We start from the raw sequence: 13,921 nt of genomic DNA, 5'->3' as shown, positions 1-13,921 counted from the left end.
GAGCCTTGGATTTTAGGGGAAGAGGCCCTGCTGTTTCACCCCCTGGTCATTTAGGGGCAGGGAATCGCCTTGGATCCCCGCAAAAGGACAAAGCTTCAGGAAATTAAGCCTGTCTGGCTACTGAAACTCAATGTCTATTTCCTTTTTATTTTTTTTCGGAATGTATTTATTTATTTGCTATTGGATAGAGGCACAGAGTAATTGAGAGGGAAGAAAGAGATAGAGAGACAGAGACACCTGCAGCCCTGCTTCACCGCTCGTGAAGCTTCCCTCCCCCTGCAGGTGGGAACCAGGGGCTTGAACCCAGATCCCTGCACACGGTAAGGTGTGCGCTTAACCAGGTGTGCCACCGCCTGGGCCCTTCTGACGTCTCTTTCCACCCCTTGTGAACTGCTCCATTTGGCTCCATGTTTCCCTTCGACCCCAAGCCCACAGATTCCAAACAGCCTCCCCTGGGGACCCTTCTTAACACCGAGAGTGAAATCTAGGAGGGCGGCTGGGGAGAGGCGGCCAGTTGCAGGCACAGGAAGCATCCGGAGCCAGGCCAGAGGAGGGTCTTGGCTAGTTAGTTTATTTTCTCTCTGGAGGGATCTTCAGGGAAGAGAGCAGTCCCGGCTGCTCAAACTGTAGAGAGAGAAGGAGGAAAGAGTTAGGGACCAGTCTGGAGAAGAGGGATGTGGGAGGAGAAGGGGGCAGAAACCTAGGAGAGATTTATTTGGAGGAGGTGGGGTTCTGGGGCTGGGCAGGAGAGAGAGGGGATCCCCACCAACTGGAAAGGCACGACTCCTGCTGAGTGGCACGGGGGCAGGGTCCTGGTCTTCATCAGAGTCCGAATCCCAGGAGTGAAGCACGGGGCTCAGACAGCGGTGACCACTGTCGCCTGTTGGGGGGACGGGTGTCACTCTGTCCTCCTCTCTCCAAGGTGACACCAAGATAAGTCCTCGAGGGTCCTTGAATTTCTCTCCACTGTGTCCTTAATAAGGACCCCAGTGGTGGCCCAGAAGAAGACACTCAGGACTGGAAAACCTGAGATCTTGAGTTTGATTCCTGGGACCACATAGGCCAGAATGATGCTCTTTTTTTTTTTTTTTCCTTGGGGGTTTAATGGTTTATAGATGCCTTTTCCTTCTTTTTTCTTTTTTTAAATATTTATTTATTCCCTTTTGTTGCCCTTGTTGTTTTATTGTTGTTGTTATTGATGTCACTGTTGTTGGATAGGCCAGAGAGAAATGGAAAGAGGAGGGGAAGACAGACAGGGGGAGAGAAAGACAGACACCTGCAGACCTACTTTGCCATTTGTGAAGTGACTCCCTTTCAGGTGCGAAGCTGGGGGCTCGAACCAGCATCCTTGTAAGCCACCACCTGGATCCTCTTTATTTTTTCTTAGCAAATATCTTTTTTTTTTTCTTTCTTTTTACCAGAGCACTGATCAGCTCTGGCTTATGGTGGTGTGGAGGATTGAACCTGGGACTTTGGAGCCTCAGGCTTGGAGTCTCTTTGCATAACCATTATGCTATCTACCTCAGCCGGCAAATACATCTTTAAAAAAACAATCATCAACCTAGGGCCCAGCTGGTTAAGCACACATATTACAGTGCACAAGGTTCAAGCCCCTGGTCCCCACCTGCAGGAAGGGAACTTCATGAGTGGTGAAGCAGGGTTGCAGGTGTCTCTCTGTCTCTCTCCCTCTCTATTTCCCCCACCTCTCTCAATTTCTCTCTGTTTCTATCTAATAAATAAGTAAACAATAATAATAAAGTTTTTAAAAGTCGGCCTGAAGCAGTGCATCTCTGGTGCTGACTAAAATAAACAATTAAACAAACAAAAAGCAACAACAACAACAAAAACAATCAACTTAGGGCCCGGGAGACAGCCTAAGAATTCTACAAAATGGTTTCCTGCCTAAGGCTCTGAGGTCCCAGGTTCAATCCCCAGCACCAGCAGAAACCAGAGCTGAGCAGCGCTCTGGTCTCTCTCTCTTTCTGGATCTTTTTTTTTTTTCCTGACTCTCTCTTCTCATTAAAAGAAAAAGGAAAAAAAAAAGGGGGGTGGGCTGGGAAGACAGCATAATAGTTCTTTAAACAGTCTCTCCTGCCTGAGGCTCTGAGGTCCCAGGGTCAATCCCCAGCACCACCAGCAGCCAGAGCTGAGCAGCATTCTGGTGAAGAAGCATCCCAGGGACTGAGGATCACTCCTGGATGAAGCCTCCAAAGGCTTCTCCTTCACGTCACCCCAGAATAAAAACCATCAGAGGTGACCCCCCCCTCCCCAAACATGGCCCCACCATGACCAAACCACACCCCGAGGCAATGCCCTGCTTCTCTCTCTCTCCTCACCTCTGAGGCTGGAGGCCCGGGGGCGCGTGCCGTGAGGCACCGTCAGGCCGTCGAAGGAGTTTTGCAACGTGTGCACTGCAGACCTGCGGACAGATGGGGAACTAGGGGGGGCCCGTTGCCGTTGCCTCTTGGCTGGGGCAGGATAGGCCAGGGATGGGATGGGGAGACGTGGTGGCAGGGAGCCCGGGAACAGAAACGATGGCGAGTCTGCATTCTGGATTCCAGGGAGGGGGATCTGATGGGATGGGAGTGGAAACATAGGGAGGGCGGGGATGGGGGGTGGGTCAAGGGTCAGAGGTCAGAGTTCATCGGGGAAGGAGGGAGGGTGGGCTTCACCATATGTCACCCAGCTCTCTCCTGAGGTCTTCCCTCCAGCAGTTCAGCACTGCCTGGGCCGGCTCCTCCTCCAGCCAGTTGGAGGATGTGTCGATGCCTTGCCTTTTCATCTTCGCCAGGACCTGGGAGGGGGGTGGGGCAGGGGGGTTGAGCGCCCCCCCCAAGAGAGCACTGACCACTGGCTTAACACTCCCCCACACCCATCAGCACTCCCTGCTGCCCCCCCTTATTGAGGTGAGCGAAGCTGCAGCCCAGAGACTCTTCAGCTGAAGAAACTCAAAATTCCTCTTTTTTTTTTTCATGGTCCGGGAGGTGGCGCAGTGGCTAAGGCACTGGACTCTCAAGCATGAGGTCCTGAGTTCGATCCCCAGCAGCACATGTCCACAGTGATGGCTGGTTCTTTCTCTTCTCCTATCTTTCTCATGAATAAATAAATAAATAAATTCTTTTTAAAAAAAACTTCTCTTTTTTTGGGGGGGTGGGTGGGTGGGAGGGTTCTTCTCTCTCCTTCCGCCTACCTTCCTGCATTTCACCTGTGTCTTCTGGAGCTTTTGAATGCTCACAAGGTTTTCTGTTATCTCCTCTTCCTGGGCCTCTGAGGGGAGAGGAGATGAAAGGGACTTAGGGAAGGGGGATGTGGTGGTCTCGGAAGGAACCCCTTCCCCAATCTGGCTGGGGCAGCTCTGGGGATGGAGGTTGGGGGTGGGGTGGGGGGCACACTCACGGAGCTTTCTGTAGATGAAGGCCACTTCCTCTCGGACAAGCTCCAGCTCCTCCCAGAGAAATTTCTTGCTGGAGAAACAGTCTCCCAGATCAGTCCATGTCCCCTCCCCACCGTGTCCCCATCTGCTAGGAGGCAACCCCCACCCTGGCCCCCTCTTCTGATCCAGCTACACATCCACCCCCTGGCTCCCAGATCCCCGGGCCTCCCTTCCTAACCCACCTCCAGCTTTCCTGCCTTCTGGTCCCCCCCACGCCTGTCTCCCGCCCCCCATCCCCCAACCAGCTGGCTGGATGTCCCCCCATCACAAGCTCTCTCTCCTGCTCCCCACCTCCCCCCCAAGCCCTCATTGGCTTCCACTCTTCTTAACCCAGGCCTCTCCTTTTATTTTTAATTTTTTTCACTTCTTTTTTAGTTTATGGAAGAGAGAACAAAATCAAGAGGGGAAAAGGGAGAGAGGACGAGACAGACAGAGACCTACAGGCCTGCCCCACCCTTCATGAACTTGCCCCCTTGCGGGTGGGGACTGGGGCCTTGAATCTGGGTCTGTGCATTTGGTAATGTGTGAGCTTAACCAAGTGTGCTACCACTTAGATTCCGTATTTACAGACCCCCTTCTTCTAGTCACTTACTTACTGGATATAGACAGACAGAGAAATAAACATTTGGGGCAGGGTAGACAGTATAATGGTTATACAAAGAGACTCTCCTGTCTGAGGATCCAAAGGTCCAGATTCAATCCCCCAAACCACCATAAGACCTGAACAGTGCTCTGGTAAAAGGCATAAAAAATCAAATATATATATATTTAAAGAGAAATATAGTAGGGAGAGGTAGAGAGGAGAGAGACAGGGGCTGGGTGTACACCTGGTTGAGCGCACATGGTATAATGCACAAGGACCCAGGTTCTAGCCCCTGGTCCCCACCTGCAGGGCGGGGGGGAAGGCTTCACAAGTGGTGAGGCAGGGCTTCAGGTGTCTCTCTCCCTCTCTATCTCCCCCTTCCTCTCAATTGCTAGCTGTTTCTATCCAATACATAAAGATAATAATGAAAAACTTTTTAAAAGCCTTTTATTTATTTTGCCTTCTGTGGCCCTTGTTTTTTATTGTTGTTGTAGTTATTTTTGTTGTTATTATTGATGCCATCATTGTTAGATGACATCAATAACAACAACAGAGAGAAATGGAGAGAGGTGGGGAAGACAGAGACGGGGAGAGAAAGACAGACACCTGCAGACCTGCTTCACCATTTGTCAAGTGACTCCCCTGCAGGTGGGGAGATGGGGGCTTGAACCGGGATCCTTACACCAGTCCTTGTGCTTTGCGCCACGTGCGTTTAACCCGCTGTGCTAACACCTGACTCCAAATAAAAAACATTTTAAAAAAGAGACGGAGAGAGGCCGAGAGACACCTGCAGCCTTGCTCCACAGCCTCTGCAGCGTCTTTCAGGTGGGGAGGAGGGGGCGGGGCTTGAACCGAGGTCTCAAATTACTGTAATATGTGTGGCCAATGGGTGTGCCATAGCCCCCAGTCCCATTCGGTCTCATATATATATATATATATATATATATATTTGCCTCCAGGATTATCACTGGGGCTCTGTGCCTGCACTACGAATCCACTGCTCCTGAAAGCCATTTTTTTCCCATTTTGTTGTCCTTATTGTTGTTGTTATTGTTGCCAGAAAGGACAGAGAGAAATGGAGAGAGGAGGGGAAGACAGAGAGGGGGAGAGAAAGAGAGACACCTGCAGACCTGCTTCACCGCCTGGGAAGCGACTCCCCTGCAGGTGGGGAGCCGGGGGCTCGAACCCGGATCCTTACGCCGGTCCTTGCGCTTCACGCCACGTGCGCTTAACCCGCGGCGCTACGCCGGGTCCCAGGCATCTCCTGTTCTGAATCCCCATGGCTATGCACCCACGTGACCCCCCTCACCTGTCGCGGATCTCCTGGGCCAAGAGCTGCAAGCAGCGAGTGGTGCGGGCTCGTTGCACCTCCTCGCTGTCTCGTAAAGTTTTCTGCAGCCCCTGCAGGCCCTCAGCCAGGGCCCCGTACAGCTCTTGCTGGCCCTGCTCCGGTTTCCACTTGCAACCTTCCTTCTCTGAAGGGTGGCCCGGGGCACTCAGCATCTCTGCTGACAGTGGCGGTGTAGTTGGGGGGAGAGGAGGAAGAGAAGGAGGAGGACAAAGCAGAGAGGAAGAGAGGAATAACCATCACCATCATGATTGGTTTCAACAAGAGCAAGCCCTGCTCTGCTCTGCCTGATGGTGGTGCAGGGGATTGACCCTGGCGTTTAGGACCCTCAGGAAGGAGAGTCTATTGGCATAGCCATTATGCTATCTCCCCCACCCCCACCCCCGCCCATAATTACGATTTTTTTCCGTCCTGAGTCCAGTCCCAGCTAGCCCATCACTCTCACCTTCGAGCTGCTGAATCTTTATCTGTTGAAGACAACTCTCTTTTTCCAACATGGTCACCGAGTGGTTCAGGAACTCGAACGCCTGGGAGGGCAGAGATAGGGGGAACAAACAGATAGCATCATGGTTCTGCAAAGAGACTGAGGCTCTATGAGGTTTTAGGTTCCATCCCCAGCACCACAGGAAGCCAGAGCTGAGCAGGCATCTGGTAAAGAAAGAAAACAAACAAACAAACAACCAGAGGGTGGGGCATGAAAGGGAGACATCAGACCTGGGAGGAAGGAGGGAGAGAGAAGGGGAAGGGGGCAGGAGGCAGTGGTGTTCACCTTTGTCTGGGCTTGCAGCTGACTACGGAGGGACTCCAACTCACACCGCAGATGCTTCTGGGAGTCTGGGACCATTATGCAGGGCTTGGCTGTGAAAGCAGAAGTTGAGGGGGGGGCTGGCTTGACAGGTGTGCAGAGATGAAGTTCAAAGCAGGCAACGGAGGAGAGGAGAGACCCCACAGCCCTGCCTCACCCTCCATGGGCTCCCTGGGTGCTGTGCAGGGTGCTGAGAGAGGAGAGATCCCACAGCCCTGCCCACCCTCCATGGGCTCCCTGGGTGCTGTGCAGGGTGCTGAGAGAGGAGAGACCCCACAGCCCTGCCCACCCTCCATGGGGCTCCCTGGGTGCTGTGCAGGGTGCTGAGAGAGGAGAGACCCCACAGCCCTGCCCACCCTCCATGGGGCTCCCTGGGTGCTGTCCATGGTGCTGAGAGAGGAGAGACCCCACAGCCCTGCCCACCCTCCATGGGGCTCCCTGGGTGCTGTCCATGGTGCTGAGAGAGGAGAGACCCCACAGCCCTGCCCACCCTTCATGGGGCTCCCTGGGTGCTGTCCACGGTGCTGACACACAGCACCAGCAAATGTAGCAGGACAGTTATTGAGGTCAAGGTGTTGGACAGAAATAAATGTCAAGGTCATGGTTGGGGTCAGTTGACTTAGCAGGTGCGGAGACTCACCTTTGACTTTGGGAGGGTTGGTCTCCAAAGATTTCTGGGGAGAGAGGTCAAGGGGGGTAGGAGCACATGTATCCCTGGGTTGTAGCCCATTCCAGCCCATCCCAGCTTGGGGGTTCCAGACTGCTGTGAGAGCTGTGGGTTCTTGGAGTCTCAGGTTCTGGAAAGCAGATAAGGGTGCACCACCGCCTCTCACCTCAGTACTGTTTCATCCCAAACCGTGGGGTGAACCCCCCTGTGCTCCAGGGCTGTGGGGGCTGACACTCCAGAACTCTCCTCTGGGTCCCTGTCTCTACCTTGGGCTCAGATAACTGTTCATCTCTTTATGCTGCTTCTAATTATTTTATTTGCCACCTCTGGCTGGTGGTGGTGCTGGGGATTGAACCTGGGTCTTCAGAGCCTCAGGCAGGAGAGTCTTTTTGTAGAACCATCATATTATTACCCTATTCCATTTCTCAAAAGATTTATTTATGGGAGACAGAGAAAGAGACATACATACAAATGGAAGAGAGAGATAACATAAGGGTGAGAATCATTACTTGAGCCCATGTTGTAGCAGATAAAGCATTGGACTCAGGCTTGAGGTCCTGAGTTCAATCCCCAGCATTGCATGTGCAGGAGAGATCTGCTTCTTCCTCTCTTTATCTCTCTGTCTCATTAGTAAATAAAATATTTGGGATCCAGGCAGTAGCGCAGCAGGTTAAGCGCAGGTGGTGCAAAGCTCAAGGACTGGCGTAAGGATCCCGGTTCGAGCTCCTGGCTCCCCACCTGCAGGGGAGTCGCTTCACAGGCGGTGAAGCAGGTCTGCAGATGTCTTTCTCTCTGCCTCTCAGTCTTCCTCTCCTCTCTCCATTTATCTCTGTTATCCAACAATGACAACATCAATAACAACAACAAGTACAACAATAAAACAAGGGCAACAAAAGGTAATAAATAAATAAATATGTGATCTGGGAGGTGGCACAGTGGATAAAGCATGTGATTCTCAACTATGAGGTCCTGAGTTCGATCCCTGGCAGCACATGTACCAGAGTGATGTTTGGTTCTTTCTCTCCTCATATTTTTCTCATGAATAAATAAAAAATATTTAAAAATAAATTAGAAATATTAAAAAAAGAAAAATTATTTAATAAATGAACAGAACATCTGTTTATTTATTTATGTGTTTTATGGTCTCCTGCTCCGTGCTGACACTACGAATCCACTGCTCCTGTGGTCATTTTATCCATTTTGTTGGATCAGACTGAGTGAAATAGAGAGGGGAGGGGAAGACAGAGAGGGGAGAGACAGACATCTGTAGACCTGCTTCACCGCCTGGGAAGCGACCCCCCTGCAGGTGGGGAGCCGGGGTTCGAACCCATGTTCTTGCCTCCATCCCTCCGCTTAGCACTATGTACGATCAACTAGGTGAACCATGTCCCATCACCCTTCGTTTTTCTTTTAGACAGAGATAGAGGGAGAGAGAGAGAGAGATATCACAGCCCCAAAGCTTCCTTCAATGCAGTGGGGTCCAGGCTCGAACTCTGGGCTCGCACGTGGTCAAGCAGTGCAAGGCAGCTATTTCACCAGACCAAAATAAACCAGTCTTAATACCAATCCAGGAGGGGGCGCAGTGAATACAGTGCTGGACTCTCAAGCATGAGGCCTGGAGTTCCATCCCCAACATCGCCAGTGCCAGAGGGGGAGGCTCTGTTTCTTTCTACGATTTATTTATTTATTTATTTATGTATGAGAAAGATAGGAGGAGAGAGAGAAAAAATCAGACCTGCAGGCTTGAGAGTCCAATGCTTTATCCACTGTGACATCTCCCAGACCACTCTGCTTCTCTCTCACGTTATTATATAGAATAAAGAGATATAAAATTAAGTCTTTAAAAAAATTTTTAGGGAGTCAGACGGTAGTGCAGCGGGTTAAGTGCACGTGGCACAAAGCGCAAGGTCCAGTTAGGATTCTGGTTCAAGCCCCCGGGCTCCCCACCTGCAGGGAGCCCCACTTCACAGGTGGTGAAGCAGGTCTGCAGGTGTCTCTCTGTCTCTCTTCCTCTCTGTCTCCCTCTGTCTCTACCCAATAACAAATAAATAAAGTAAAAAAATGAAAAAAGATTTAAAATATTTATTTTCCCTTTTGTTGCCCTTGTTTTTTGATTGTTGTTGTAATTATTGTTGTTGTTATTGATGTAATTGTTAGGTAGGATAAAGAGAAATGGAGAGAGGAGGGGAAGACAGAGAGGGGGAAAGAAAGAGAGACACCTGCAGACCTGCTTCACTGCTTGTGAAGTGACTCCCCTGCAGGTGGGGAGCCGGGGGCTCAAACCAGAAATCTTACAAAATAAAATCTTTTTTTAAAATAATTTTTAATATTTATTTAATTTATTTATTCCCTTTTGTTGCCCTTGTTGTTTTATTGTTGTAGTTATTATTGTTGTCGTTGTTGGATAGGACAGAGAGAAATGGAGAGAGGAGGGGAAGACAGAGAGGAGGAGAGAAAGACAGACACCTGCAGACCTGCTTCACCGCCTGTGAAGCGACTCCCCTGCAGGTGGGGAGCCGGGGGCTCGAACCGGGATCCTTATTCCGGTCCTTGTGCTTAGCGCCACCTGCGCTTAGCCCGCTGCACTACAGCCCGACTCCCAAAATAAAATCTTTTTAACAACATAGACTACTACTAAGGGGTAGTAGTGCATCTGGGTTGAGCACACACTTTACAGTGCACATGGACCCGGGTTCAAGCCCTGCTCCCCACCTGCAGGGGAGAGGCTTCACGAGGTGTGGAGCAGGGCTGCAGGTGTCTCTGTCTGTCTGTCTGTCTCTTTCTCTCTCTCTCCATCCCCCCTTCCCTCTCAATATCTGTCTGTAGCCAATAAATGTAAAATAAAGGACTGTAATGTGTTCCTGACCCCTTCATCTGAGTCCCCAGTGTCTGTGGGGAGCTGGCAGGAAGGGGGTTCCCCAGCTGGGGGGGTAACCTTATTAATGCAGCCAGTCTTCCTCAGAAGGTCCTGGTCACTGCATCCCTCTGGCACATCTGGGGTGGAGAAAGGGGGTGCCCCATTGGCCCGAGACCCTGGACTCCTGCCCGGCCTCCACTCTGCACTGGGAGTTGCGTTTTCTGGGGACCCCAGAGTCAAGTTCTCTGACTCGGGGCTCCGGGACCAATGGATCTTATATTCCAAGACCTTGTTGGAGTGAGAGCCTGAGGAAGAGAAGGAAGTGGAGGAGGCTATTAGGAGAATTTAGCCTTCCAAACCCCTCTCCTCATCAACCTCCACCCCTCCACTTGTGGAGCGGTCCAGCACAAACCCCAACATTTGTCACCACAGCTCCCGCTGGCAGTGAGATTCATGCTGGTGACCTGAGGAGGAGAGCAGATGCATGGTCCAGAGCACTCAGAATCCCGGGATAGCCCCGCGAGAAGAGGGTCGCTACAAGGGCAGGGAGACAAGCAGGGGTACTTAGGGCACCGCCATGGGGCTCCCTGGGTGCTGTCCATGGTGCTGAGAGAGGAGAGACCCCACAGCCCTGCCCACCCTCCATGGGCTCCCTGGGTGCTGTCCATGGTGCTGAAAGAGGAGAGACCCCACAGCCCTGCCCATCCTTCATGGGCTCCCTGGGTGCTGTGCCTGGTGCTGAGAGAGGAGAGACCCCACAGCCCTGCCCACCCTCCATGGGCTCCCTGGGTGCTGTGCCTGATGCTGAGAGAGGAGAGACCCCACAGCCCTGCCCACCCTCCATGGGCTCCCTGGGTGCTGTGCCTGGTGCTGAGAGAGGAGAGACCCCACAGCCCTGCCCACCCTCCATGGGCTCCCTGGGTGCAGTGCCTGGTGCTGAGAGAGGAGAGACCCCACAGCCCTGCCCACCCTCCATGGGGCTCCTGTGTTCTGTGCCTGGTGCTGAGAGAGGAGAGACCCCACAGCCCTGACCACCCTCCATGGGCTCCCTGGGTGCTGTCCATGGTGCTGAAAGAGGAGAGACCCCACAGCCCTGCCCATCCTCCATGGGCTCCCTGGGTGCTGTGCAGGGTGCTGAGAGAGGAGAGACCCCCACAGCCCTGCCCACCCTCCATGGGGCTCCCTGGGTGCTGTCCGTGGTGCTGAGAGAGGAGAGACCCCCACAGCCCTGCCCATCCTCCATGGGGCTCCCTGGGTGCTGTCCGTGGTGCTGAGAGAGGAGAGACCCCCACAGCCCTGCCCACCCTCCATGGGCTCCCTGGGTGCTGTGCCTGGTGCTGAGAGAGGAGAGACCCCACAGCCCTGCCCACCCTCCATGGGCTCCCTGGGTGCTGTGCATGGTGCTGAGAGAGGAGACACCCCACAGCCCTGCCCACCCTCCATGGGGCTCCCTGGGTGCTGTCCATGGTGCTGAGAGAGGAGAGACCCCACAGCCCTGCCCACCCTCCATGGGGCTCCCTGGGTGCTGTGCAGGGTGCTGAGAGAGGAGAGACCCCACAGCCCTGCCCACCCTCCATGGGCTCCCTGGGTGCTGTGCAGGGTGCTGAGAGAGGAGAGACCCCACAGCCCTGCCCACCCTCCATGGGGCTCCCTGGGTGCTGTCCATGGTTCTGTTCATGGATGGTTTTCCCAGACACCTTCCCCTCCAGAGGCTGAAGTCCTCATGGGCCTCTGAGTTAGAGGAGACCCGGGACCTAGAAGGAAGAGGACTCTAGCCCGGAATGGTGCCAACGTGTATTCGATGGTCAGGAAAAAATCTCTATCTTTTAAAGAAGGACCTGGCATCCTGGGAGGTAGCACAGTGGATAAAGCATTGGTTCCGCAAGCCTGAGGTATTGAGTTCCATCCTTGGCATCACATGTGCCAGAGGGAGCCTCTGCGTCTCTGTCTTTCTGACCAATAAATCAATCTTTAAATAAAGCAGGGCTGGGGAGTCGGGCAGTAGCACAGCGGGTTAAGCGCACGTGGCGCAAAGTGCAAGGACCGGCAGAAGGATCCCGGTTCGAGCCCCCAGCTCCCCACCTGCAGGGGAGTTGCTTCCCAGGCGGTGAAGCAGGTCTGCAGGTGTCTGTCTTTCTCTCCCCCTCTCTGTCTCCCCCTGCTCTCTCCATTTCTCTCTGTCCTGTCCAACAACGATGACAACAATAATAACTAAGACAATAAAACAACAAGGGCAACAAAAGGAAATTAATTAATTAATTTTAAAAATGTGCAAAGACCCAGGTTTGAGGCCCTCATCTCCACCTGCAGGGGGAAAGCTTTGCAAGTGGTGAAGCAGGCCTGCAGGTGTCTCTCTGTCTCTCTCCCTCTCTATCTTCTCCTACCGTCTCAGTTTCTGGCTATCTCTAGCCAAATAAATAAAGAAAGATAATTTTAAAATGAAAAATAGGGAAGAGGGTAGTAGACAGCATAATGGTTCTGCAAAGGGACTCTCACACCTGAGGCTCCAAAATCCCAGGTTCAATCCCTGCACCATCATAAGCCAGAGCTGAGCAGGGCTCTGGTAAAAAAAAAAGAAAGAAAGAAAGGAAGAAAGAAAGAAAGCTTTAAATAAAATAGTAAGGGCTGGGGAGAAAGCATAATGATTCTTCAAAAAGACTTTCATGGCTGAGGTCCCAAAGGTCTCGCTTCTATCCCCAGCACCACCACAAGCCAGAACTGAGCAAAAAAAAAAAAAAATCTGGTACAAAAAATAATCAATGCTGGGTGGTGGCGCACCTGGTTGCGCGTACAAGTTACAGTGCTCAAGGACCCAGGTTCGAGCCCCCAGTCCCTACCTGCAGGGGGAATGCTTTTCAAGTGTTGAAGCAGTGTTTCAGTTGTCTCTCTGTCTTTCCTTCTTTGTCACCCCCTTCCCTCTCAATTTCTGGCTGTCTATGTAGTAACTAAAAATACAAATTAAAAAAATGAATCAAAGAATAGACTAATGCGTATAAGAACTTGATCCAGGATCCCCTCATGGACAGTCATTCTCTTCAGGAAACCACAAACACGGAAGCTCAGAGTCACATCCACCGTAATGGGGGACATTCAGAGACCCAGGGTCCCAGGGAAGTCTTGGGGGTGCGCTGGCACAGATCCCCAAGTCGAATGATGCACTGAAAGCCAAGCTGGGGGTGTTCAGACAGCCCCCCAAGGGCCAGTGGGAGCCACAGAGTGTGAATAAGAGAGGCAGGGCATTGCCAAGCAAGAGATGTAGGCTAGCCTGGGGCTGGGGGCTGGGGCTGGTTCTTGAGCTGGATGGGGGGATGGGTCCTCGAGGGGGTGAGGACTGGGGCTGGGTCCTAGGGGTGCGTGGGGGCTGGAGTTGGGTCTTGGTGTTGGGTCCTGGGATCAGTAGTTTCTAGGACTGGGTCCTGGGGTTGTGTGGGACTTGGCCCCTTGGTCGGTAGGGTCTGGGTTCGGTTCCTGGGGTCGGGTGATGGCTGGGGCTGGGTCCTTGGTTCAGGTGGGGGCTGGAATTGGGTCTTGGGGTTGTTTGGTGGTTTGGGCTGGGTCCTGGGTGGGGGCTGGAGCTAGGTCTTGGCGATCTTTGAAGCTGAGGCTGGGGCCTGGGGTGGGTGTAGGCTGGATGAGGACGGGGTCTCACCCACACTCCTGCTCTCATTCTTTGCACAGGGGCAGGAAACTGTTTTTTCGGCTGGACAAGCAACCACTTTGCCTTTGTATCCTTCAACCAGTTGCCTCAGCCCGCTAGACTTTCCTGCCCAGCCCGGCTCTCTGCCTGGCGTCCTTCTCCCTGGCCCAACCTGCCCAGCGAACTCCTATACACCCTTCAAAACCCCACCCAGGGACTCCCCTCCCGGGAGCCTGGGGAGAGGGGGGTTAGTAGCCTGAGTCCCCACCTCCCGGGTAAGGAAATCCAGGGCGCCTGCCTGGCTGCTGACCCCCTCTCTCCCCCAAACCCAACTTTCAAACCTCCTGTGGCTCATTTTCTCCCATTAGGGACCGCGAAGCCAATCGCCCAGCTGTGACGCTGAAGTTTGATCCCCTGGGGACACCATCGCGGGCAAAGCCGCCCCGCCCGCAGGGTGAGTCACAGAGAGGGGCGTGGCCAGAGCCGTAGCCCCGCCCCCAGCCCCGGAGTGCACATTTTCATTGGCGCCTGGCGGCTTTTGCACGCCTGGGGAGTCGCCCTGTCATTGGGTGAGAGCCTGAGGAGGGGGCG

The 13,921-nt window shown here is 53.1% G+C and overlaps 1 protein-coding gene across 3 annotated transcripts; it reads right to left on the bottom strand.

Moving 5' to 3' along the window:
- Nucleotides 1-163: 163 nt before the first annotated feature.
- Nucleotides 164-13,793, bottom strand: CCDC159 (coiled-coil domain containing 159). Of its 3 annotated transcripts, none has more exons than XM_060181768.1 (13): nucleotides 13,672-13,793; nucleotides 10,106-10,227; nucleotides 9,772-9,998; nucleotides 6,810-6,966; nucleotides 6,134-6,222; nucleotides 5,810-5,891; nucleotides 5,326-5,524; nucleotides 3,397-3,464; nucleotides 3,191-3,267; nucleotides 2,673-2,794; nucleotides 2,337-2,419; nucleotides 767-880; nucleotides 164-624 (listed from the first exon to the last, which is right to left on the bottom strand). In XM_060181768.1, exons 1-13 carry the CDS (start codon nucleotides 13,683-13,685, stop codon nucleotides 620-622), a joined length of 1,359 nt encoding a protein of 452 aa, XP_060037751.1. In that variant the 5' UTR covers nucleotides 13,686-13,793; the 3' UTR covers nucleotides 164-619. The 3 variants fall into 3 exon arrangements, with proteins under 3 accessions (XP_060037751.1, XP_060037752.1, XP_060037753.1); XM_060181769.1 differs by having other exon boundaries at nucleotides 5,326-5,521; XM_060181770.1 differs by having other exon boundaries at nucleotides 6,810-6,843.
- Nucleotides 13,794-13,921: the final 128 nt, after the last annotated feature.

This window comes from Erinaceus europaeus, chromosome 23 (genome assembly GCF_950295315.1).
Source record: "Erinaceus europaeus chromosome 23, mEriEur2.1, whole genome shotgun sequence".
Classification (NCBI taxonomy): Eukaryota; Metazoa; Chordata; class Mammalia; order Eulipotyphla; family Erinaceidae; genus Erinaceus; species Erinaceus europaeus.
Note: the sequence above shows the minus strand (reverse complement) of the source record. Positions and strands in the feature narration are given on the sequence as shown.

Bases quoted from the DNA above. Each gene is read 5' to 3' on its own strand.
- CCDC159 (XM_060181768.1), bottom strand. The intron at 9,999-10,105 runs GTTTGTGCTGGA...TCTCTTCCTCAG, and splicing joins CTGTGGTGACAAATGTTGGG to GCTCTCACTCCAACAAGGTC. The intron at 2,795-3,190 runs GTAGGCGGAAGG...CCCCCCTCCCAG, and splicing joins CACAGGTGAAATGCAGGAAG to GTCCTGGCGAAGATGAAAAG.